Genomic DNA, 23,573 nt, shown 5'->3' with positions numbered 1-23,573 from the left:
TAAGAGGGATGAGGCAGTAGCTGCTTAAGCTGTCAGTGTTGGCAGAGGGAGGGAGGGAGGGAGGGAGGGAGGGAGGGAGGGAGGGAGGGAGGGAGGGAGTAGAAGAAAAGACAAAAGGTGGTCAAACTTAACATTTCTCAGTTATAGGAAACTCAAGGAATTGGGTGGAAGCTGGTATTTTACAAATAACTTCTTATAGCTACAGTGCATATTCAGTATTATGAGAAAATTTCATGGAAGATTTCTTACAGGTCCAGTTCTGGGCCCCTCAGTTCAAGGACAGGGAACTGCTGGAGAGAGTCCAGCGCAGAGCAACAAAGATGATTAAGGGAGAGGAGCACCTCCCTTATGAGGAAAGGCTGAGGGAGCTGGGTCTCTTCAGTTTGGAGAAGACTGAGGGGTGACCTTATTAATGTTTACAAATATATAAAGGGTGAGTGTCATGAGGATGGAGCCAGCCTCTTCTCAGTGACAATCAACGGTAGGACAAGGGGTAATGGGTTCATACTGGAATGCAAGAGGTTCCACTTAAATTTGAGAAGAAACTTCTTCTCGGTAAGGGTGACAGAGCACTGGACCAGGCTGCCCAGGGGGGTTGTGGAGTCTCCTTCTCTGGAGACATTCAGAACCCGCCTGGACACATTCCTGTGTAACCTCATCTGGGTGTTCCTGCTCCAGCAGGGGGATTGGACTAGATGATCTTTTGAGGTCCCTTCCAATCCCTAACATTCTGTGATTTTGTGAATAATACAAGTTGATTTGAAAAGATCTCAATTTATCCATAATATTTGATGGTATTTGGAAAGATGGGGAGATAGTTTACGTTTTGTGTGAAATAATATTAGAGCCTGGAAGCCACCTGTTTTGCGGTTAACATTAAATGGTTACATAGTATTTGAGTTTGGACACTGGTATCCAAACATGTCCTGAAGTGGATTCTGTTACTTCCATCTAGGCAGAGCTTTCAGGCACTTGGTAAGACTTTGGCAACTCCTTGGTAACTGATTTATGTATCATCCCAAGAGCAGAACAACTTCTCTTGATTGGAGGTCATTCTGTTCATTACCACTGATGTTGGAGCACTTGCATTACATGGGAATGGACCTTAGTCAGTACAAATCTCTGTCGTATTTTAAAAATATTCATGCTTCAAGAGGGAGTTGCCAGGCTATCTTGTAAAAACTCAGTGGTATAAATTCGAGGATTTACAGTCTCGATCCTTTAGATTATCATTATGCTGCTATATACTACTGCTGTGGGTAATGTAGTACACCCATAACATCACATTTACAAAAGGAACAAGTGCTCTTAAGTGAAGTGTAAGTTTTCTTTTTCCTCACATATTTTTATGGATTTATGTAATTTTGATTTTCGTGTACTCTAAGATTATTCTATATGCTGTATTTTTTCATAAAAATAGCACGGTTTCAGTCATATATTGTTTGCCCTTATGGAGAGCAAATGCTCTGAAGAAGATTGCAAGTTAAAGCAGAACATAAAGGAAGATTTGAAGGAGAGAACGGAAAGAAAAATGTAAAGACCTGCCTAAACTTTTAAAGTCTATTTAGGTCAAAATGCTGTAATGAAATCCAAAAGATCGTTCATACATTCATCAGTCGTCCATGAAGACCGTCTTCCCATGTAGTTCTGCATTTTCCCTAGGATGCGGGAAGCTACTTGAAATGGAGTAGCATGTGCATCCTGTAGGTGATGTATTCTAGTTTTCTTCTCTGACAACTTGCACAAACTTCTTTTTGTGAGATCTGACACTTTTTCAGTTAAATTGCACAACAGTACAGCAAAACTGTATCTGTTGGGAGGTGCAGTGGTATGCACAAATTAAGATGAACTAGTTTGCTTTGCATAAACAAGAAGTGGATATCCGTGCTCCTTCTTTCTCCCTTAATTTTTTTTTTCTTTTCTTTTTTTTTTTTCCCTCTCCTGAGAACTAAACACAGTTACTGTATTCTGGGTGGGAGCTGTTAGCTGATTTTTTTAATGATATAGATTGATGTGTGATGCCCTTAAGTTAGCAGTGATGAGCATGACCAGTTTCACAGCATTTTTTTACTCTTCTGTTGAAAAAAAAGAGTAAAAATTCAGATCCTTCATCTATAGCAATACATTTAGATTTCTTACTGTTTTCATTCACACCTCTTTCATGTGTTTCATCTCAGCATTGGCTTGATGATTTTGACACTACAGCTATATGTCTACATCTTGTTCTCCTTCTGATTGAGGAACTTCAATGCCTTTTGACTGTTGTCAGGATTTTTTTTCTTGATTTTGTAACTTAGTTACTGACCCAGAGTATCCTTGGAAAAATCCAGAATTCTCTCATTCTTAATTCCAGAAATGCCTTTAGTTTGTTCCCACCTGTCAGTCGTCACTTAACAGAAATGTACTTGTCCTGGTCTCTCACACTTCCTTCAAAGTACTTCTGTGTTTAGAAATCAGTTAAATGGACACAAAGTGGAACTGGTTCTTCTGCCAGACCCCTTTTGACACCAGCTTCACTTGGCACCAGTCAAGATCAACCACTGCTTTATTGTCAGTGAATATGGTCAAAATGCACACCACTATTTTGTCACAAAAAGTCATAAATTTACACAGTTGAGTAATAGTTCAGGAAAAACTGAGCCAATCTGCCTTTAGAGGGTGTCGAGTGACATATCCCATGTTGCTTTTGAGGGAATTTTTTTAATCACTCTCTTGATGAACTGGAGCAACTCAGAAGGTGGTGACTGATGAGTATTCCAGAGTTAGAGGTGAGGCTTTCAGCCCCACCTGTGTGCAGTGACCTTCTGGGGATGGCGGAATGATGGAAAAAAAGGTGAGAGGCTTTTTTCTTTTTCGGTCTCTAGCCTCACGTGGGACCTCAGGCAATCTTCATTTTTCACTTCTTCACTGGTGTAAAAATAATCTCTCGTATGGGTATTGTAAATTTAAGAAGCAATTAGTAACTTTTAAAGTGATTCGGTCATGATTCAGTGCTGTTCTCTGCAGCTCAGGAGGCTTTTTGTCGAAGACAGCAGGTATCTGGGATTATTCCTTCACCTTGGTTTGAGTGTAGGCTATATGACTGTGGAGTATTAGGGCTTCCAAGTACCAGGTTTTTGAGCTGACAGGTTCATATATTTTGTTGTATTCACAAGTCCGTTAAGTGAATATTGGGTCCTTACCAAGCAAGCAAAGGGAAGAACAGTGAGAACCTAGTCCAGGAGGGCCGCTTTCAGAGAACATCAGTACTGAAGCAAGGTCCTCTTTCTCCAAAGCCCGTAAACCATCTTGCCTTGTAAGAAAGAAACAAACCTGGAATACACCCCCATCCCAGCACCTTTTGCCACATCTCTTTCCTCTGATCTGTCACTGTTAGTTGGAAATAGTTTTGGAATAAGAGGGGGAAATTATTATCTCATGAAATTTCTTATTCTCTATTGCAAAAGAACATGATTATATGCTTATTATATTTTCAAAGCATTTCCTAGCAGATAGTGCCTTTGGAATATAACTTTAATAACATAGTTTTTTAATGTCAAAACCATTTGTCTGTTTGAGTGGTTAAAAATATAAAAAGATTTATGAAATAATTGTAAATTTTTACTTCTAGCTCTACTGTGTTGTGGAAATCTGTTATAATTTATAGGGATTAATTATAAAGTATGTATTGCAACATTATGGCATTGATATCTTTGAGAATTAAAAACCTAGTTACAAGGAATGAAGCAGCTTAGATTTGGTTTGCACTTGGATACTGGATTGCATGGCAGATAAAGCACTTAGTCCTTAAGGACTGAATTATACTTCAAAGAGCTAATAGAAATATTTTTACAACAGATTATTAGAAGATATTAGAGACTGTAACTTTCTGCTTTAGTCTTTGTCTGTTTCTGTACTGCATGTTGGTTTATATGGCTTTTTAGCATAAATCCATTAACTGGAGAGCTCTTCATTGATTTACACAGCTGGTGGTGGATTTTCCAGCTGCATGTGCAGAGCTTGCTTCACACTAGCTCACAACCTCTAGCCCCACTCACTTGATAACAGTGAATTAAAGTGCATGTTAGATTTTGCAGAAGGAAGGGAGTTTTGCGGTAAAGATAGTCATGAAATCATCAGGTGAGAAATAGGAGGACTAAAGGCTAGATTTCAGTGGGGCTTCTTGCATCTCACCTTGTTCTTCCTTCTGCTGTTTCTCAGCTACATATTCTTTGCCCTGCTGCCTAAATAATGCAGAGTACTTCACAGAAAACAGTACTCTGGCATCAAGAGTGGGGTGGGGGTTTTTTTGTCTGTTTTTGTGAGCGTTATATAACAGAAATTTTTTCAAATATTGACTAAGCCACTAAAGGTGCCATATAGAACAATCCTGAAAGCATAAATAAGTACACAAGATTTTTTTCTCATCTGGAGACTACCATGAAGTTCTGGACCACTGCAGTTACAGGATAGTATGGCTGTCTTGAAAGCATGAGCAACAGACTGCATGTGCATCGGTATGTGCTTGCCAAGAACCTGTAATTTTTTTGCTATTCCCCTTTCAATCCACGTAGACATCAGCATGAGATATACTTTTTTGACAAATCTTGATGCCTTACGCTCCACTGTGTAATATGTTTTATGGAAAAGGAAACTAAACTGTGGTGTTTGCCCTCCTGACTACCGCAGATGAGTTATCTTTTTTAATAAGCTTTCAGGAGAAATGCAGTTAGATGCTGATCCCTGATAGAAGGATGTGTAGAAACTAACCAGTCATACATGAGATACAGCTGGTGTTCATTTCCTTCATGAAGTTACTTTCTGGATGTTTATTTTGAATTACTCACTTGAGAAATAAAAGGTAAGTAGTGTTGTCTTCAAAAGTGTTTGGTTTTGGCCATAGGTGTTCAATGGAATTCTCTCTACCAATAGACTGTCACCATCTTGCGACATCTGTTTCATTTACAGAAAACAGTACAGATCACTGATGTGATTGTTCAGGGCACAGGCAGTAAAGTTTTTTGCCTTGTTTAAAGTGGAGGGAGCTTGTTCTTAACCTTTCATGGTCCGTTTATCTCATTGCTAAGGCCCATGAGCATTTCATCCAGTTTTTTCTTTCACTTCATTGGTTGGAAGCCAACCCTGGTATCTCTATCCCTGCTTGTAGGACAAGACTGGAAGTCTGTAAGTACTAGACTGGTTTTCCTTCTGAGGGTAATTGGTGAAGACATTCAGCAGGCCCTTTAAAATTTGATATGCCACATCGCATCTTTCAGAATTTCCAGAGTAAATATTAGCGGGCCTCCCATTTTTTCTTACTTTACTTTAGTCAGACAGTACATCTCGAGTGGTTTCATTTAGACTTGGTAATCATGGTTGGAAATATGAGTGCTGGATGTTTGGAATAGATTGCTGTGCAGCACCACATGCTACAGACATTCACAGGTTTTACCGAAGGCATTAAGAGTGAATTTTAAAACTGATGCCTCTCATTACCAACAGACTCACTCCTTTTTGCTAAGAGAATAGGATATCAGAGGGGAATGTGACACAATACTAGAATTCCTACATTTCCATATTGTATCACAGAAATGTACAGTCGTCTTCTTTCCTTTTTTTTAACTCTCATGCCTTCCTGGTCCTTGTTGCCAAAGATACAGAAACCACATACAAGGCACAGATGTTTTATTGGTACACACAAGAGACTCCTGAAAGGACTGTAAGTACTGCCTTTTCAGGTTTTTTTGTCTTTTTTTCTGTTAGTGACTTTGTCAGTTAGTGGCAGCACAACTGGATAAGCTGCTAAAAATTTCTTGACCAAACGAACTAGCGGTCCCTTTCTTTCTGTTCACGTACATACCAGATTATCAGGATTAGTTCTAGACATTTTTACGTTGCCATTCCTAAAAGCGAGCTCATCATCCTTTCAGGGAAGAGTTTCATCAGCTGAGGCATGTAGCTCAGCAGGCATTTGAAGAACTTACTGGAACATTGAGGTGAGGGCAGTTTTTGTTTTCAGCAGTTGGAAGTCTCATTTGGTCAAGTGATAGGTCTTCATTATTCTGGGCAGTAAGAGTCTCACTTGTCTTTCGTTTCTTTCATATTCTTATTTTCTATCCTTTTTTGAAAATAACATACTGTAAACGTGTCTGACATTTCCAACACTCTTATGCAGACACTTCCCATTCATAGTATTTCCTTTCTTATTGTTCTCTCAAGGTATTAATGGTATTGAGTACAAGTCAAACAAAATGAATTTCTGTGTCTGAAGCAGTCTAGAAAAAGAGTTAATCTGTGGTAGATTATTCCAACACAAAAACTCTAGCTTTTTTAATAATATTTATATCTTCTTGTCCCCTCTAGAGGACAGCTTCAAGATAGTACTGCACTTTAACAGAAGAATCTTTTGTTTTCCTTTGTCGTTATTGTTATGCTGTGGTATAATGAAGGATGGTACATTTTAAGAAGTGATGCAGGAACTTGCATGAGGTTGCATGGAATGTGAAAATTTTCCTGTTCCACAACCCTGGGGCATGGAGGTGATTCTCCCCATCATAATGAGGTGCTCAGTTAAACTGGCTGATAAATTTACCACGTAGCTATTTGCACTCTAAAGCAGTTTCAATATGCAGTGAGTGCAAGGTGTTACCTTAGACTCAGGGAGACTATCAGGCTTGAATTTTTCTCTTCAGCCTGCATTTTGCCTGTTTACCAAAAGCTCATCTTGATATTTAAATAACCAACCCTTCTCTAGAAAATGAGCTGAAGTGATAAAGGTTCTGTTTTGCGTATGCTCAGGGGCTCTGCTGTCTTGGCCAAGCAAAATAATTAGATATTTAGGGAAAATGAGATTCCTGTCCCCTGAGGTGTGCTCACACATATGGAAAGTTTGCCATAAAGCACAGGAACTGCACTTCCTTTCATTCCAGTAACAATGTTGGTATCCTCTGTTGACAGAACAGAAGACCTAAGTCTTGACATTTTTCCATCTGCTGAGGTAATGCTTTAAAAACATCCAATGTCCCACAACGTCATTATCTAATTTTGAATTTCCACGTTGATTTCTGCAGCATGTGCAATGAAATGGCAGGTTTCCATCTTATTTTCAATTCCCGTCTTATTCTAAAATACTAGTGACTGTTTTATGGGCTGGAAGGGGTAACACTCAGTCTGAGGACCATTTCAAGGTGGCTGCTTGCCTACTCCTCTGCCAAAAATAGTGAAATCACTATTCCCTCCACCAGCGCAGGGAGGATGAAAGCCAGATTAACTTCTTTTAAAATCCTGCTTCATGTTCTTAGACTAGTGATGCTTTTCCATTTATCTCTGTGGAGTGCCTGCACTTCACAGAATCACAGAAGTTTAGGGATTGGAAGGGACCTCAAAAGATCATCTAGTCCAGTCCGCCTGCCGGAGCAGAAATGCCTAGATGAGGTTACACAGGAAGGTGTCCAGGCAGGTCTTGAATGCCTCCAGAGTAGGAGACTCCACAACCCACCTGGGCAGCCTGTTCCAGTGCTCTGTCACCCTCACTGTGAAGAAGTTTCTTCTCAAATTTAAGTGGAACCTCTTGTGTTCCAGTTTGTACCCATTACCCCTTGTCCTATCATTGGTTGTCACCGAGAAGAGCCTGGCTCCATCCTTATGACACTCACCCTTTATATATCTGTAAACATTAATGAGGTCACCTCTCAGTCTTCTCCAGGCCAGAGAGCCCCAGCTCTCTCAGCCTTTCCTCACACAGGAGATGCTCCACTCCCTTAATCATCTTTGTTGCCCTACACTGGACTCTCTCCAGCAGTTCTCTGTCTTTCTTGAACTGAGGGGCCCAGAACTGGACACAATATTCTAGATGGGGTCTCACCAGGGCAGAGTAGAGGGGAAGGAGAACCTCTGTCAACCTACTCACCACCCCACTTCTAATACACCCCAGGATGCCATTGGTCTTCCTGGCCACAAAGGCCCAGTGCTGGCTCATGGTCATCCTGCTGTCCACTTGAGACATTTAACATGAGATGGTAGGCAAACTTGCACCTGGTTTTATTTTTACTGTTACAAGAAAGACTTTGTCTGCAGAATATTGAAATCTTGGTTTTTTTTCACTACAGAAAATATTTTTATGATCTTAGCTAAGTGGAAAATTGACACTTCTAGTTTACCTTTAATATTAGGTTTATTTCTTTACCATTTTTTTAATCTTTCTTTTATCTATGCCTTTATATCACTGTATATTTACTGGATAACATAGAGCAATCCTGTAGCTTTACATTGATGCTTCCTTACACTTGTTTTCTAGATTTGAATACAAACATGATTTGGTTATAGCTTTGTGATTTAATTCTATTTCTTCATATTTTATGCATTTTTTTATTTAAAAGAACTGATGTCAGTGGATAAAGCCAGTGATTTCTCAGAGGAGAGGTTCTTAAAAATTGCAGTGGGGTTGGATCCTGTGGTAGTGTGAGTTTCCAGTGCTTCCAGTGCCTTTCTACACTGATGCCTATTGGGCCGTTTTTTCAGACAAACCCAATGTGTATGCAATTTTGCGTTTTTAGTTTTCATTCATTATTCTTGCTTGATGTATTCCTCACACCCTGTTTAGATGGTTCTGTAGCCTCCAAGAAGCATGCCTTCACTACCTAACCACCTTTTCAGAATTATAATATTTGGGGCACTATTTAATGGCAGAGTGATTTCTCTAACGCAGGGATGCCAAACTCATTTTCACCTGAGGCCACATCAGCCTGGTGGTTGCCTTTCAAAGGGCTGAATGTAATTTTAGGACTGTATAAATATAACTGCTCCTATAATTTTACAGTCCTAAAATTACATTCTGCCCTTTGAAGGCAACTGCCAGGCTGACGTGGCCCCCAGTGAAAATGAGTTTGACACCCCTGCTCTAACAGATTCCATTACCAGGGACTAGAGTGTGGCGTGGAAATAGTGTATCTCCAAAACTGGGTACCACGCATCGGTTTAGTAGTCTCTTATGCTTTAAAAGCTTGCTTTGTTTCTTCTGTCTTTTATATCGTTTGTGTTTCTTTTTCCTGTCCTTTCAAAATACAGGAAATTGTGTCTGTTTACTCAACTGTACACACTGGCCTAATGAAATAATGCCTCATGCTTTTTCTGGCTGAGGTTTTTTCTGGATTCATAGATACATTTGTGACAAGTTTTGAAGTATTGTTTGACTTTACTTGTAAAGAAAATTTTCATGAAAATACTTAACTTCACGAAACTCAAGTGTTCTTTAAAAATAAGCAAATCAGAACTAGTTAAGGGCAGTGATCTGCTCCCTTGAGCCACCTTACTACTCCATCTCCAGATCACTGACCGACCAACTTGAGCAATGCATTCTTCTTCTATAACTGATCACAATTTTCCTTTTATATTGCAGTTAAACTGTTATATTTTTTTTTCCAGTTTTCCTAGAATACACTTACAAGAATAGCAGTGCCAGGAGGGACCAAGGCTGTTAGCCCATTACTTTATCACTAGTAGTGGACTATAACAGATACCTGTGGGAGACTATTGGGATGAGGCTGACATACAGATGGCACCCTGGTATTGCTAGCCAGTATGTGGCAAGGGGTGGCGTCTCCTCATTTATTAGCCCTTAATGGCCTGGTGTTACGTTAATTTACCCAGTTACTTTTGAACCTGTAACTATTTTTACTGTCTCAGCATTTAGTGCTAAGCTTCACCAAAACTTCATAGTAATGTGTTGGGTAGTGTATGTTCTTGTACAAGCAGCAGTGTTTCTTCTAATAGTGTGCCCAATCCTTTTAATATATTAATCAGTCCAATTCTGTTCACTTTTTTTTACCTCCCCTAATTTGAAAAGAAACCCAAAGGTGCAAAGTATTAGCTTATTTCATTTTACATAGTACAGCAGCTCATTTCTTGCCTTGAGTTGTTTAGTCGCCTCTCGCTTGTCCCTTCTCCAGTTCTGTCCTGTCTCTTTGAGAAAGGGGAAAGATGCCCATGGTGGTGAAGTGGCACTGAAGATGGAATACAGTCTCCTTAAGTAATTTCTAATTTCACTTCACCTTTTCTAACATTTGATTTTTTTTTTTTTTTTGACTGCTAGTGAGTTCAGTGCTGACATCAGATGAGCAAAATTTTAAGGCCATGTCTGAACAATAATACTGATCAACGTGGAGCCTCACACTGTACATGTTGAATCCAGAGGCCCACCCTCCTTGCAGTGTTTTACTGCTCTGACACAGGATTTGTAACTCATGACCTGTAGGGAGGCTTAACCCCTCCTTCTTGCTTCCTTATGCAAAGGGGGACTGGTCTTTTCTGATGCCTTTTTTTTTATACTCAGAGTGGTACTGTGAAAATGCTTGGGTTATTCCTATAAATAAAAGTGGAGAAATAAACAAGCTAATTAAATTATTACAAGATGACAATATTTGAAAGCTTTTGTTTTATTTTTGCTGGAAGGCTAATGTTTTCTTAGAGATCCAATTTTGAAATACTCGATAGGCAATCTTTTTTTCTATCAAAATGGAGCAGAACACAGGGTGTTAATTAGGCCTATTATAAAAGAGGCTTGCCCTGGGTTGATTCTGAAATGGAAAATCAAGAGGCAGCAGAGCATGATGTATTTGGAACTGACACTATAGCCTGCAGCATGGACTGCATTCATAGATCATATGTTTGCAAAGATGCAGTAAAGAGGGACTGAGGAGTGGCTCCAGTTTTAAAATATTTAGCAAAAGGACATGTGGTCCTATTGGAAAAACAATGTGCCTCACTCATGCTTGGCAGTTAACTGTGGCACAAGACTGTGTCTGAAGGTTTTAATTAAAAATACAAAATGAGTGTTTCCTTTGTGTGGCTTTTTGAACAGCGCTGTCTGTAGCTGCTGAGTGTCTTTAATGTGATAATGAGATCCTGAAGTCTGTGATTTAATCAAGGCTCTGGGTTTTCAGTTTGTGAATAACATACTGAGGCATCAAAAAAATGTCCTCAGTAATTACTAAGCGTGTTTTACAAACGGTGTAAACTTGACAGAAGTTGAAGATCTGTTTTTAAATTATTCTGAGGTAAAAAAAAAGGCAAAATTAAAAAAAAAAAAAAAGAAAAAATGTAGTGACAGGTGTGTGTGGTACTGCAGTTGTGATTTAACATTGGACTTAAAATTTTTTAGTAACTAGCATGATCATAAGAATGTCTTATTTTACTTTTAGCTTCTTAAATTGATGAGACCAATGTTCTTTGAACTTTATTACTATAGAAGAAAAAATAGGTGTCTTGGAATACAAAGGTATTTTCTTGGTTTTTTTGAAGGGGAGGTTTGGATACACTGTAGTAAATTTTGTGCATTAGGGAATGATGTGAATTGAACAGTTTTACAATATATCTGCTCTACATACATGTCAGTGGTTTTCTTTCATATTACTTAAAACAGAGGCAGGAGTAGATGACTACTTCTAGACAAATATTTAAGAAAATGCAGTCATTCATCTTTCCAGGAAGATATAAAGTTTCACTGAAATAGGAGAAAAATAGATTTAAAAAAAAAAAAAAATTAGAGTTGAGGGTGTCTCTTGCATCCCTGGAAACTCTACCCCATGCAAAAGGAGGCCTCTTGAAATGGAATTATAAAATCCTAATTCAACTTCATCTTTGGTTATAGAGGTCAACCTGTTCTTTTCAGGTTTTAACCTGCTTTTTTTCTCTGTTCTGATCTCTTATATGTAAGCCACACTTGTAGTCATTTGCAAGAATGTTTTTGTTTAAATTTACATTTCCTCCTTTTAGATAAATGCATTCTCTCTAAGAAGGCCGCCTTCTTTTCAGTTATTTTCTTTTATTGTCCATTCATGACCATCTCTTTCATATTTGCAGTGGCAGATCTCGTTGAGAAAACAAATAAAAAAACTGTAGTGGAGAAAGAGTTTCTAGTGGTACCTTCTGCTGTGGCTGCCAGCACACCCCTCTTTCCTTCAACAAAGGCAGAAAGTCAGTCATGTATATTAGTCAGAAGTAAAAGAAAAAGTGTGCATAAGAAAATATAGTCATGACTCTAAAATAACTGAACTTCAATAATTCCTTAAATTATTTGAGTCTAGTAAATGAGAAATTACGTACAGGAGATAGATTGAGAGCATCTGTTGTAGCTTTTCTCATAGCACAGAAGTAAGGAGCGTATGCATCTGTCAATGTGATACATGTAAAAGTGTTTGGGTTTTTTTCCTCAAGTGTCTGTTTCATTTTATTTTACATCAGGTTTGTAGACTTCTTAGAGCTAGAAATTCCGAGTTTGGTTACAGTGAGAATCACAGAGGGAAGGCCTTCACATTAGATGCAAATAAAGCAGACCTTCTCATTGTATTCTTACAAATTGTTCTTTATTTTTTTCTTTAATCTGCTGCAAAGTGTAAAAATTTTGGGATAGAATGAATATGCTGTATTAATGGTCTCCTTTATTTTAAAATAGATGTGCATATTCTTTGTGATATGTTTTAAATATCCTTTGCAATGGAAATATGTTTTATAATCTTATTCATAGACAGTTAAGCTATACTGAGGATGTTAAATGAATTGCAAAAAAAAAAATTTATGGCTGTTCAGTACTATCTATTTAATGGGCCATTAGGCCTGGCTATTCTTTGTTTGAGTATTGCATAATATTGAAAGAAAGCAAAGGAGTATTAGACTCACTTGGGCCATTATCGTGTTACAGATATATATATGTATGTGCTTTATGTGCTATTTAAGGTGATACCTTAATCCTATGAAACTACCTGCCATCCTATGCTTTTTCTTTATATTAAGGTTGTCATTGCAAAGAGGTAGTCTTAGGTCTTTGTAAGAAATAGATCTGTATTGGTGATGAATAAATGGATGTGTGGAAGGCAATCGAAATCTTTTGAAATCATACACATGGTAATCAGCTGTTTCTCGGCAGGCTGTGCCTAGAAGCTTTCAAAAATGTGAACAGTGCCTTAATATCTCACGACCTTTAGGCACTTGTGAAAGACTCCTATTTTCAAATGACAGGATACTCAGCAGCTTCTGAAAGTCAAGACTTCTTAAAATAGCTTCAGTAAGACTCCTCTTCCCTCCACCACCCCTTCAAATCAGAACTGCTTGTTGTTAGACATTTCATAAAACCAGATCTCTCTTATATGCTATTTTTTACTTATTTAGCCTTAAGTGGGTTCCTGAATTGCAAATAGTGTGGCAGGAGGCTAACTGCACTGTAGTGATTCCAGTAAAATTTGACCTCTATTACCCAAAGGAATGAGAGGGGGCAGCTAAGACCCTATGCCACTAAACCAGGAGATGTTTTCCAGATGTTTGCCATTCCTACCTATCTTAGTAAATGGCAGTGACCTTGCTGACATCTCTGCTTTTCATAAATGCAACAGAATAAATGTAGACCTGAGACACACTTCTGGTGTGAATTGAGAGTGCATATGCATACTGTCTGTCATCCACAAAGGCTACAGTGAACTTCCTTGCTAATTACCAAGGACAAGAAGACATTGGCCTGTTTTTTGGACATGTCCTCTTGTCCTTCTAGGATTCCTGATTCCTGCAATTAATAAAACAAAGGTGGTAATAAAGATGCTGCTGTTACTATCTTTTAAATCATCTGTCTGTGTGGTAGCACTGCAGTTCCAACAGCGAAGAGCACTGCTGTTGTCATCTTGCTGCCCAGCCCATGGTGGAGCTACCCCACTGCTCTCTGTCACCTCCCGGCCCTGCTCCCTCACCCTGGGCTGTCACAACTGCCTGCTCATGCTCGAGGTTCAGCAGCAGTTTTTAGCCTGTGCTCTACTTCATGTTCCACTGTTGGATCTGTTTAACTGCTGTTATAGCCAAAGGTGAGACCTTGATGTGTATTTATGGAATGTAAGTTGAGAAGCACGTAGTAACCTCATGGGGGATGCAGACTGTGTCAGGCGATGCAGAAACCAGGTTCCAGGCACTGGTTTTGGAGCCTTCTCTGAGACAACACTGTCATCGCCAGGCAGGCCTGTCCCACCAGCCCTGGTTAAGGCAGTCAAGGAAGCAGTATAAAAACTGAACACAAATACCTGCTCTGAGTCCAGTAATAAGATCATCTTTACCTTGCTTTTGATGTACGTGTGTGGCATATAGTAGTCATTTGAAGAAATGCTCAGAACCGTAGCAGAAGTTCAGGTAGGCTCTCTTGGGTGGCAGTTCTGTTTGAGAGTCAACAAGGGGGAGCTTCTGAACTGATCCCTGGTACTGAGGGTTGGCCCTTCCTCAGCAATTCACTGCCCCACAGAATCGAGGAGCACTGACAGAACAAAGACTGACAGAGGGGACAGACTCCGCGGTGTGTATGTGCCTGACAGCAGGGTCGTGCAGGAGCCTGCGAGCACCAAACTGAGCTCTTTGAAAGGATATTTGTCATCATTTAATAATGTTTTTGATTTTGGAATAACAGAGAATCCTGGATAATATATCCATCTGTCATTTTCATAAAGCCAAGAATTTTTATTTCCTGTTTTGATTTGCTTAGGAATGCTGTGTATTTGCAGTTTGGTGTGCTTATGTGCATGCCCATATAAATCAAATGTTGTTAGTGCCTTCTTACACAACTGAAGTACCCATTAAAAAATCTGACATATTTTAGATATGCTAATGCTACTCAAATTATTGTTCTGGCTATAAGCAGAAGTACTTGTTTCTGGGTTTTGATGTCTTGTATTTTCTTTCCTACACAAGCAGCTACTGTATTTAATTTGAGTAAAATGTTATGCTGCACCTGTATTGTCCAATTCAGTCAGGTAGAAGAAAGTTGGGTATGTTCCCAAGGAATAGCATACTTTTAAGAAAACAGTGGATTACGTTTAACATGTGTTCTTCATTGAAGTTAGTATTTGCTTAAAAATCTAAATTGCTGGTGTCTTAGTTGGTAAGAAACCTGTCTGTGAGGATGATAGGCAAAAGGTTCCACTGCTTCTATTTGATGGAAATAAGACTTGTTAATTTGCAGGTTTGTATTTTATTTTTTGTGGTTTTAATATTTTAATTTGATTCTTTTAAAGTACTTTGTTACAGGATCTAAGTATTTTCTTTACAAAGCTGTATCATTTATATTTCTGAAACACTCTCCCTGTCATAAATCCCAACTACCTAAATATGCTGCAAACACTAAAAGCAGTAAAGATGATGATGGAGTCTGACTGGTACAGCCTGACCAGTGAGGTTCTCATTTGAACGCTGCTGGACTGGCTCAGCCACGGTCAGTCCAGAAAGGTGCTGTCACGACATCTGCAGATGCAGCCAGGAACGCCAGGAGAGGGACAGGTTAGGGAACAGTAGATCTGGGCCAGGAGGGTATAGTGTCTTGCAGTCTAAGTGTCTTACATACTGTGTCTTAGAAACTGAGCATCATCCAGTTTGGAACATCTAATTACGTGTAAATGTAGAGATTAAAAAATGCTCGAGTCTTCTTAACCTATTTCAGAAAGCAGAGCTGTATCTGCAGAAAACATACGCTGTGGTCAGTTTGGCATTCTCTTTCCATTGAAAGCGAAGTAGGCACAAGGAGTAGACAAACTGCCAATAAAGGTAATAAACAGTAATTTGGCAATTTTGAGTTCTTTACAGCAAGTTTTTCTGATGCTTGTCCAGTATTGATAAACATTTTTAGGATTTAGATTGGGGATGGGGGCAATTCTGACTTTTTGGACAAATATGCTTGCATGAGTCATAATCCTTAGTAAGTATAATGAAGGCCTTGGACAAAAACAGTCAAAGACAAATAATGGTAATAAGAAATTTAATGTAAAAGCACCTAGCATTAAGGTAAAATAATTTGGTAGTTGTTTTGTTTAAACTGAAACAAAATGCATACATATCATTTGTTTCACATGGGAACAATTGCAAAGCAGTGTAAGCAAGTTTTAAACCTGCTAAAACCCAAAATTCTCTCCTATCTTTCTAGAAAACATTCCCATTTTAAAGTTATGTCAGTTCAGTTTCCCTCATGACAGACAGTAATTTTGAATTTATCCATTTAGCAAAGGAGAGGGCAAACAAGCACTGAAGGATTTGAAATTATATATTCTGGCATCATGAAAATTTCATGGTTAAAATAAATAAATAAAAGCTTTCCAGTAGTGAAATGCTGTGGTTATCTAAGAGGTCGTATCTCTCCTTCACTCACTATCATCATAATAAACAGCTATGGATTAAATTGAGGAGCTGTTTTCTTTAGCACCACAACTGGGACGTGGTTTCTGGCAAGGACTACATTATGGGGTTTCATGGTCTCGCTTTCTTTTGCCCTGCTCTCACCCTGACACTTTCTTTTTTTAATTCACACATCATCATATCTATTCATGTTTATTTTGAGGCCGTTTTACATGTTGCAGAGATTTTTCTGTGGGCAGCCAGTGTTCACTAGAGACTGAGCATAAGGAATGGTTGTATATTTATTAAAATATATCTATATATAAAATATATAAAATGGTGAGTTGGTGAACCTGGCTTTCTAATGCTAATGTTTAAATTCAATAGAGTTTGCTTTAAATATGGAATATTTTGACACAAGATATTTTTAGAGCCGTGATGCGAGGCCTGATGGGTACTGGGCTTTGTTTCAGTAAATGTTCTTCCTGTTCAACAGCAGGACTTTGCTCAGTTCTAAGACTTTGTGCCATTGTAATAGTTTCAAAATACGAATAGCAAGCTGTTGATCAAAGAACTCTTAGAGATAAATCCAACTTGGTGAATTTTGCTTGGCTATTTTTACTGTCCCGTCGTGTTGTATTTAGAGCTAAGGGTTTGGTGACAGGAGATGAAAGTTTGTGATCCGCCTTAGCTTGGAGGGTGAGATGTGCTAAATGAAACATTAGAGAGTTCTTCTGTGCTTTGTTCTGTCCTAATGCGGGTTGTCAGGGGCTTTTTGTTTGTTGGAGTTTCTTTGCTGGAAAAAGCATGAATTTATTTTATCATAAACTCAATCATTTGTGAATTCTTTGAACTAGAGCAATACTTTTCTGCAGTTAAGTTAAAAATAGCATGTCCTGAGGACAGAGGAAGCAGCTGTGTTAAAGTATCTGTGTATTGCTACGTTTTCAGGATTTCTATTAATGATACAAAGTCAGTGGAAAAGAAAAATAAACAATGTGATGCTAGAGAATCCATTAGAATTGTGTGTCTCCGCCTGCCTTTTCTAGCCAGAGGAGCCCATATCTATAGTCTACCCACGGTTACCTCTATAATTACGTATATATCACACTGAGCAGCGCTAAGATAGTGAGGTTTGCCCGCCTAGTTTATAGTCTTACTCATCCTCATTGTTGTGTGGTTCATACGCACACAGCTAAAATTTGTGTCTACTTCAAAGCCTTTGCATGCTCTGAAGAATGCATAATGATTTTTAAAACAATACTTTCTCTGTGCAAAGAAGCAAAGCTAGACTTCTTACTAGATAACTTCATTTATTTCATGACTGCAAATATTCCTGCAATAATGCAGATAAATTTTCCCATAGGAGAAGATAAATCTAAATAAAGAGGGCAGTATGTAAGTCTGTCTTTATTAATACTTAGGCTATTAGAATTGGCAAATGCTGCCGTGCAACACCATAGGTTATCATTTTTCCACCATAGGTATTTGTTTGTGATTACTGTAAACATGCAACTTGAGCCAGGATTTATATATTAATCTAGTAGAAATGAATATAGTATGTGGTAATCCTGTTCCATACCTTGTTAGTACTTATGTCCTCTCGTGTCTTTTGCTAACCTTTGTTTTCCAGCTATCTTATCCTATTTTTTCTGGACAAGTCCATTAAAACATAAATTATAAATGGCTATTACAAGATACTGTATTTTGTCGTTAAGTGTCATTAATATTTCAGTAATTATTAAAATCTAGCTCTGCTACTTAAAACCCCTGTACTAAGAGTGGAAGGGTCTTCAGTTTTAGTAATTTGTGTAAATTATTTTTCTCTCTTAGTTTTGGATATGGCCCGACACGTTCCCCTTTACCGAGCCCTGCTAGAATTACTCCGTGCTATTGCATCCTGCACCTCGATGGTACCGTTGCTGCTTCCTCTGTCAGGAGAAAGTAGTGAGGAGGAGGAAGAACAATTGGAGTCACAAGCTTCTGTTGGGACTTTGTTGGCTAAAATGAAGACCTGTGTAGATACCTATACCAACCGACTGAGGTAATCACTTTTATCATCCCTGACCTTCACTTAAACTGTATTTTGTGCTTATGTGTGATGAATATAGAAGTGAAAAAAATTCAGTTCTGTATTTTTATCTGAATGAGTGCTGCAGTCCAGAGTAAGAACATACCATCTATTTGATCTTTTATAGCTTAATGTTTGTACATATATAGTCTGTTTTACTGTACTATTTACAAGGAATTATTTTTTTGTATGACACAAAGAAGCTGGTAACTTTGCATACTCTTGTCACTTCATTGGTAACTGCCCACTGATCAAAAAAATTATTGCTGCTCAAGAATCTAGGAGCTTCAAATCTTTCTTGTATTTCTTTCCCTCTTCAGTGAGGTGGATCTTTATTTTGCAGGACTGCGTATTTCCTGCTGTCAATCTGGGGGCAGAAGCATTCCTCAGGAGCTGTTGAACAAGGCCATTCTGTAAAGAATGGGATTGGGAGGGCCAAACCAAATGGTGGTGTCCCAGCTATCTTCTATATGCTTCTGCGCTGCTTTACCCATTGAATAAGGACCAGGTTCCTCAATGGATTCCCCATTGGAGGCTAACTGGTTAGGAGAGAAGGCTTTGGCTTCTCTACGGAAGAACGAGTTTCAGGAGGTGAAAAATTTGGGAATTATTTTTTGTGGTGAGAACCCTAACTATGTAGAGATGGTTGAAAATTTTTGAGTAGCGGTATCTGTTGGTGCTATATTCAAAAAATATGTTTCTATATGTTGGTTATTTTATGACGGCTAGTTTGTCCGTTAGCACAGGCATCAGAGGTGAACCAGTATGCTGAAGATGATGAGAAATTACAAATGAATGCCCTGGAGCTGTGCATGTCAGACTTTGAGGTCTTCAGCCTCCTCTGAGAAACTCTGTATGTGACAGTTCTTGTCAAACACTTGCAGTCCAGCAGAGCAATTAGCAAACAAATGGAAAAGTGTCTGAATATCCCATCTCAGCTGTGATGGCATGCGGCTGTGTGAGGGTAGCAGTATAGTGCTGTATGAGGTGGTTCTGCACACCTGCCAGAGTTCAGCTGACATTCTGAGGAAACAGACAGATAAATCATAAATGGCAATTTCTTTCAGTAACCATAGGCCAGCCTCTAGGTAACTCCCTTTGTAAAACAGTTATAAAGGAGATAATAAACACAGATTCTCTCCAAGGCTAATTGTTAGCTGGTTTTCTTCCTTGGTGGTTTTGATGTAGTCCACAGTTACAAGACAGTTTTGCTTTGTGAAACCTTGTATTATTGTCCTATTATCCCCATTGCTGGTTGGGGCCATGGATGTTGGAGAAGAATAAAATGTAGACCGGCAGTCTTTTTCCCATTCTACTCAGTAACAACCAGTAACCATTCTACTACATCAGTTTTCCCTTTAAATAGTCCCCTTTTGGCAAAGAAAAACTGAAGATTCTGGGTAAATACAATGCAGCTTTGTATGATTTTAGCAGCCAAAACTACTTACCTTTACCTTCCTAATGTTTCCTTTGGCCTTTTCTGCCTGTTCCAAAGCTCAAATCATCTTCTTGGAGCACTTCTGAGTGATTCACAGTGTTGCTCTATGGTTGCTTTTATCATCAATTTTTGCACTGCAAAATGATGGCTTCTCATCTTTAGAAATGCTGCTGTCACTGAGGTCTGACTGTCACCTTCTGTGGAATCTTGTGTTTCCATTGTGGCTCACACAGCAGGATACACATCTGAGAGGGCCTGGTTGTTAGTCATTTGACCGAATAAATCAGTGCTGGATATGTTTGCTGTTTGAAGGCACAGTCCCCACGCTGGCACACATGGGAGCCCCGGTGTGCCCCCCAGAACCTCCTGCCTCTGGGAGGTGCTGGAGCTGGTACAGATTGCACAACCTACTTGCCATCTGTTTCTCTCTGTCTTCAACCATTCTAGTTTCCAGAACTGAGGATTTGGGGATTTTTAATCACTAAATCATTTTCTTTGTCTTCTGACTGAAGGAGCTGGAAAAGCAAATGCAGCAGTACAGATTTTCATGTCTGTCTTTTAATGATTTTCTGCTTCCAGCAATTAATTGAGGTTTTTTTATTCTGCTGACTTGCTTCCAATTTAAAGATGGCTTGTTAAGAAATAATACCCATCCTTCCCTCTGAAATTTAGTGCTGTCCATAAGTATATGTTGAAACATCATAAAGAGAAGGTAAATATAATGTCAAGAAAAGGAGTGTGTAGAATGTTCTTCCTACTATGAACTGAGAATATTTATCAACCAATACGTGAGAGGTTTTGTGAGCAGGAATCCTGTTATTGGGAACCCTTTCTTGTAACTCGTCATGGACTGGACTTTACCCATCAATTTCTCTAATCCTTCTTGACTGAGATTGCTAGTCTCGCATGTCAAGCATATAATACCTGTGGCATATTTTGCTGCCTTAATGCAAAAAAAAAAAAAAAAAAAACTGTTATTTGTGTTGAATATGCATCATATGCATCTAAAAATGTCAGCATGTGCTTGCTGGCAATGTTTTATAGATCATAGTATATGTAATCTTCTTAAAATAGAAAGGAGAATATATTTGGCTTCTGTGTAATCCATTTCCAGTAGAGATGGATGTAAGAAATTCTCCACCACAATGGCTTCTTTTTTACGAGTCTGATAATTTATTAGCCTCAGATTTAATGGGCATGGAAACCTGTATCTTTTGATGTCACTTACCCAGGCTGAAGTCTAAAATATTTCCTCCCGAGAATGGCACATGACCACTGCTCATGAGCTCTTTTCAGTTTGGTAAAATAAAATACAGTATGACTAGACCTTCAGTGTCAGGTAGGGTCTGAAAACTAGGAATTCTAGAAGCGTATTCAATATGATTTTAATAATTGATGGATTTGGTAAAAATTCAATGGTTGGTTCAGTTACATTATCTGTACAGTTTTCTTGTATTACTTTGATATATCAGAAATCTCACTGGTTAGTTTAAGCATAATACTGTTTGTCTTTAGAGCGGTATATAGACAAGGTTGAAAACACCGACAGCCTGAGCAGCCTGGACTCATTGGAGTGGAAGGTTTTAATTCCCAGCATTTTAGCTGAAGGTTTGCCAACAATATAAGCAAGTGTTGGCCTGAATTTCTTAAATGGGACAATCTGCTGCCCCTTTTAGGTCAAATGCCAGAACAACAACATAATTGTGGAATATCCTTTCAAAGACAAAACTCTCCCTTATCTCAACGGCAGTTCTTCTTGCGTGTCTACTGAATGTCATCTCCATGTTGGAACAAGAGTGTCCACTTGGATCCAGAATTTGAAGGGGAGCATCTTTGGGGTTTGGGTTCCAGTTAGCATTTAATTTCTTTTACTTTCAAAGGCCATAATAGTATATAGGTAAATGGGGAAAATTCTCGATAATGGAGAAGACATTCAGGTACGAGATGATTTCTCGTGCCTGTTTGTTGGACTGCTAGGGAGTCAAAAGCCATCACTAATTTGAGAGTGGTCAGGGCCATGCAACGGGTTCTTGCCACAAGCACTGAGTTTGAGACATGAGTTTGCTATGATGGCTGAGCCCTGTGCTGCAGAGAACTGCCACTGTGGAGCAAAGCGGGCTCCTCTGAACCAGCACCTGCTAGGGGAGCTTCATGGCAAAGTATTAATTCTGGCAAAATAAACTGATAGCTTACTTGTATAAGGTGGAGTATAGCAAGTCTGTGTCTAAAATTCCTAACCATACTTGCCTTTTCCACATCATCTTGGCCACCTCCATGATAACTGGGAGGGAGATCTGAGTTCTGTCATCTTCACGCATCTGTCTCTTGTCACACTGCTACTAAGGGTTAATCCTGCCACTTCCAAGGTTTTCTGAATGTACCAGCCCTGCCTGTCCCATTGTTGTTATCACCTCTATGTTTTTCTGTTGTGTGGGGGTGTTAGAATACACCCAGGTAGTCCTGAGGCATTTTCCCTCCTTTTCGTTGTCTTCATTGTTATTTTGCAGAACTGGTACATGAAACAGTGCATTTTGCAAACAAAAATTTTTCTTTATAATTGAATCCCACAATTGAGGCCTAATCTGTTTGAATTCTTCTTTAAGACACAAAACAAGTGTCGGTTTCTTTTGCTGTGCTGTCAGGCTGGTGTTGGGAGCTGATGGGTGGCTGCAGCAAGCATTCCAAACCAGCGGCCTGGGCTGGTTTGGGATGCTCCAGCTTAGTGTCTGTAGGTGCTCCTCCAAGGAGGAGCATGTGGAGCCATCTGAATAGATTACCAGCTGTCACCAGTGTGTGTTTGCAAAGGAACGTTCCCTTCTTTGTTTTGCCTGGTTTGGGGAGACTGGTTGAAGAATCTGTGAATTAATGGGAGGAACGAGCTTCTACTTGGTACCTGTGGAAACCTGCAGAAGGTGGGGGACCATGGGGGCTGAGTGATACCACTGTTGCAAACCTGTGGCTGTTTTATCCCAAGACAGTGAAGCATCACCGTAAAACTGAGCAGAATTCTGCTATAAGCACTGTGTCTGTGGTACAGAAGGGCTGAATGGTTCATTTGGTTTATTTTATGAGTACTTTGATAAAGGTATCGTTCTGTATCATCACGTTTACCTGTAAGTATCAGGCATGGGTGAGTAACTATTAGTATTGGCTTTAAAAATTAAAGTTGCCCTGGGAGTGTATCATTCATTATTCATTTAGCACAGAGTGAAGAGAAGGCTGTCATCTTCTAGCACAAGCTAAATTAATGACTTAAATTATTAGCATGTACACTGCTGTCTCTTCTAGCAAATATATTAATGACTGTCATTCATTTAAATATGAATTGACATGATTTTGTCTGCTTTTTCTTCAATGGTTGAAAGTCTAAATTAAATATTTGGCTCCTCCTCCACCATGAAAATTGCAATGTTTAGATAAAGGTTTGGCTGGTATTAAATAACTGTATTAAATTTTGCCTTTCAAGCAGAATCTTGGCAGAAACAAATGTACAATATAATCAGACATTTAGATGTTTTCTAAAAATAGAGAAAATGTACAGAAAAATATTGATATCGTTATATATTTGACCGTAGTTTATTATTTATGAGTATTATTGTTTCTCATGTTTCTTTGGAATACCACTGAAAAATCTTTAACTGGGAGCTCAGGAATTTGATAACACTGTTAGCTTATCTACCTACATAAATTTATATGCAGGCGGCTAGAGTTCAGGGAAGGAGCTGCAGGATCCTAGTGGCTTTGTCGTTTTAATTTGGGTATCTCACCTCCCCATTCATATATTTCGGGGGGAGTCTTGTGATTCCCAACAAGCCCCTCTCTCGAGCTGGGACTCTGCTTGTCTCTGTTGAACACTTGTGTGTCACACACAGCTGCGAGAGAGCTTGCTGCAGCTGCCACTCCAGGCAGGAGTGCCGTAGCAGCGTAACGGTGGAGATAACACCAAGAAGGGAGGAT

General features: G+C 39.0%; 1 protein-coding gene across 8 annotated transcripts in view; it reads left to right on the top strand.

Moving 5' to 3' along the window:
• BIRC6 (baculoviral IAP repeat containing 6) overlaps positions 1-23,573 on the top strand; it is a 181,105-nt gene that overhangs the window by 138,744 nt on the left and 18,788 nt on the right. For all 8 annotated transcript variants that reach the window (XM_071806174.1, XM_065835494.2, XM_071806171.1 and 5 more), the window contains exon 66: positions 17,941-18,151. In XM_071806174.1, coding sequence (XP_071662275.1) covers positions 17,941-18,151 — 211 coding nt within the window. The remainder of the gene's footprint in view (positions 1-17,940; positions 18,152-23,573) is intronic.

The sequence above is a fragment of the Patagioenas fasciata genome, chromosome 3, assembly GCF_037038585.1.
Source record: "Patagioenas fasciata isolate bPatFas1 chromosome 3, bPatFas1.hap1, whole genome shotgun sequence".
Lineage (NCBI taxonomy): Eukaryota > Metazoa > Chordata > Aves > Columbiformes > Columbidae > Patagioenas > Patagioenas fasciata.
This window is presented reverse-complemented; position numbering and strand designations above follow the sequence as displayed.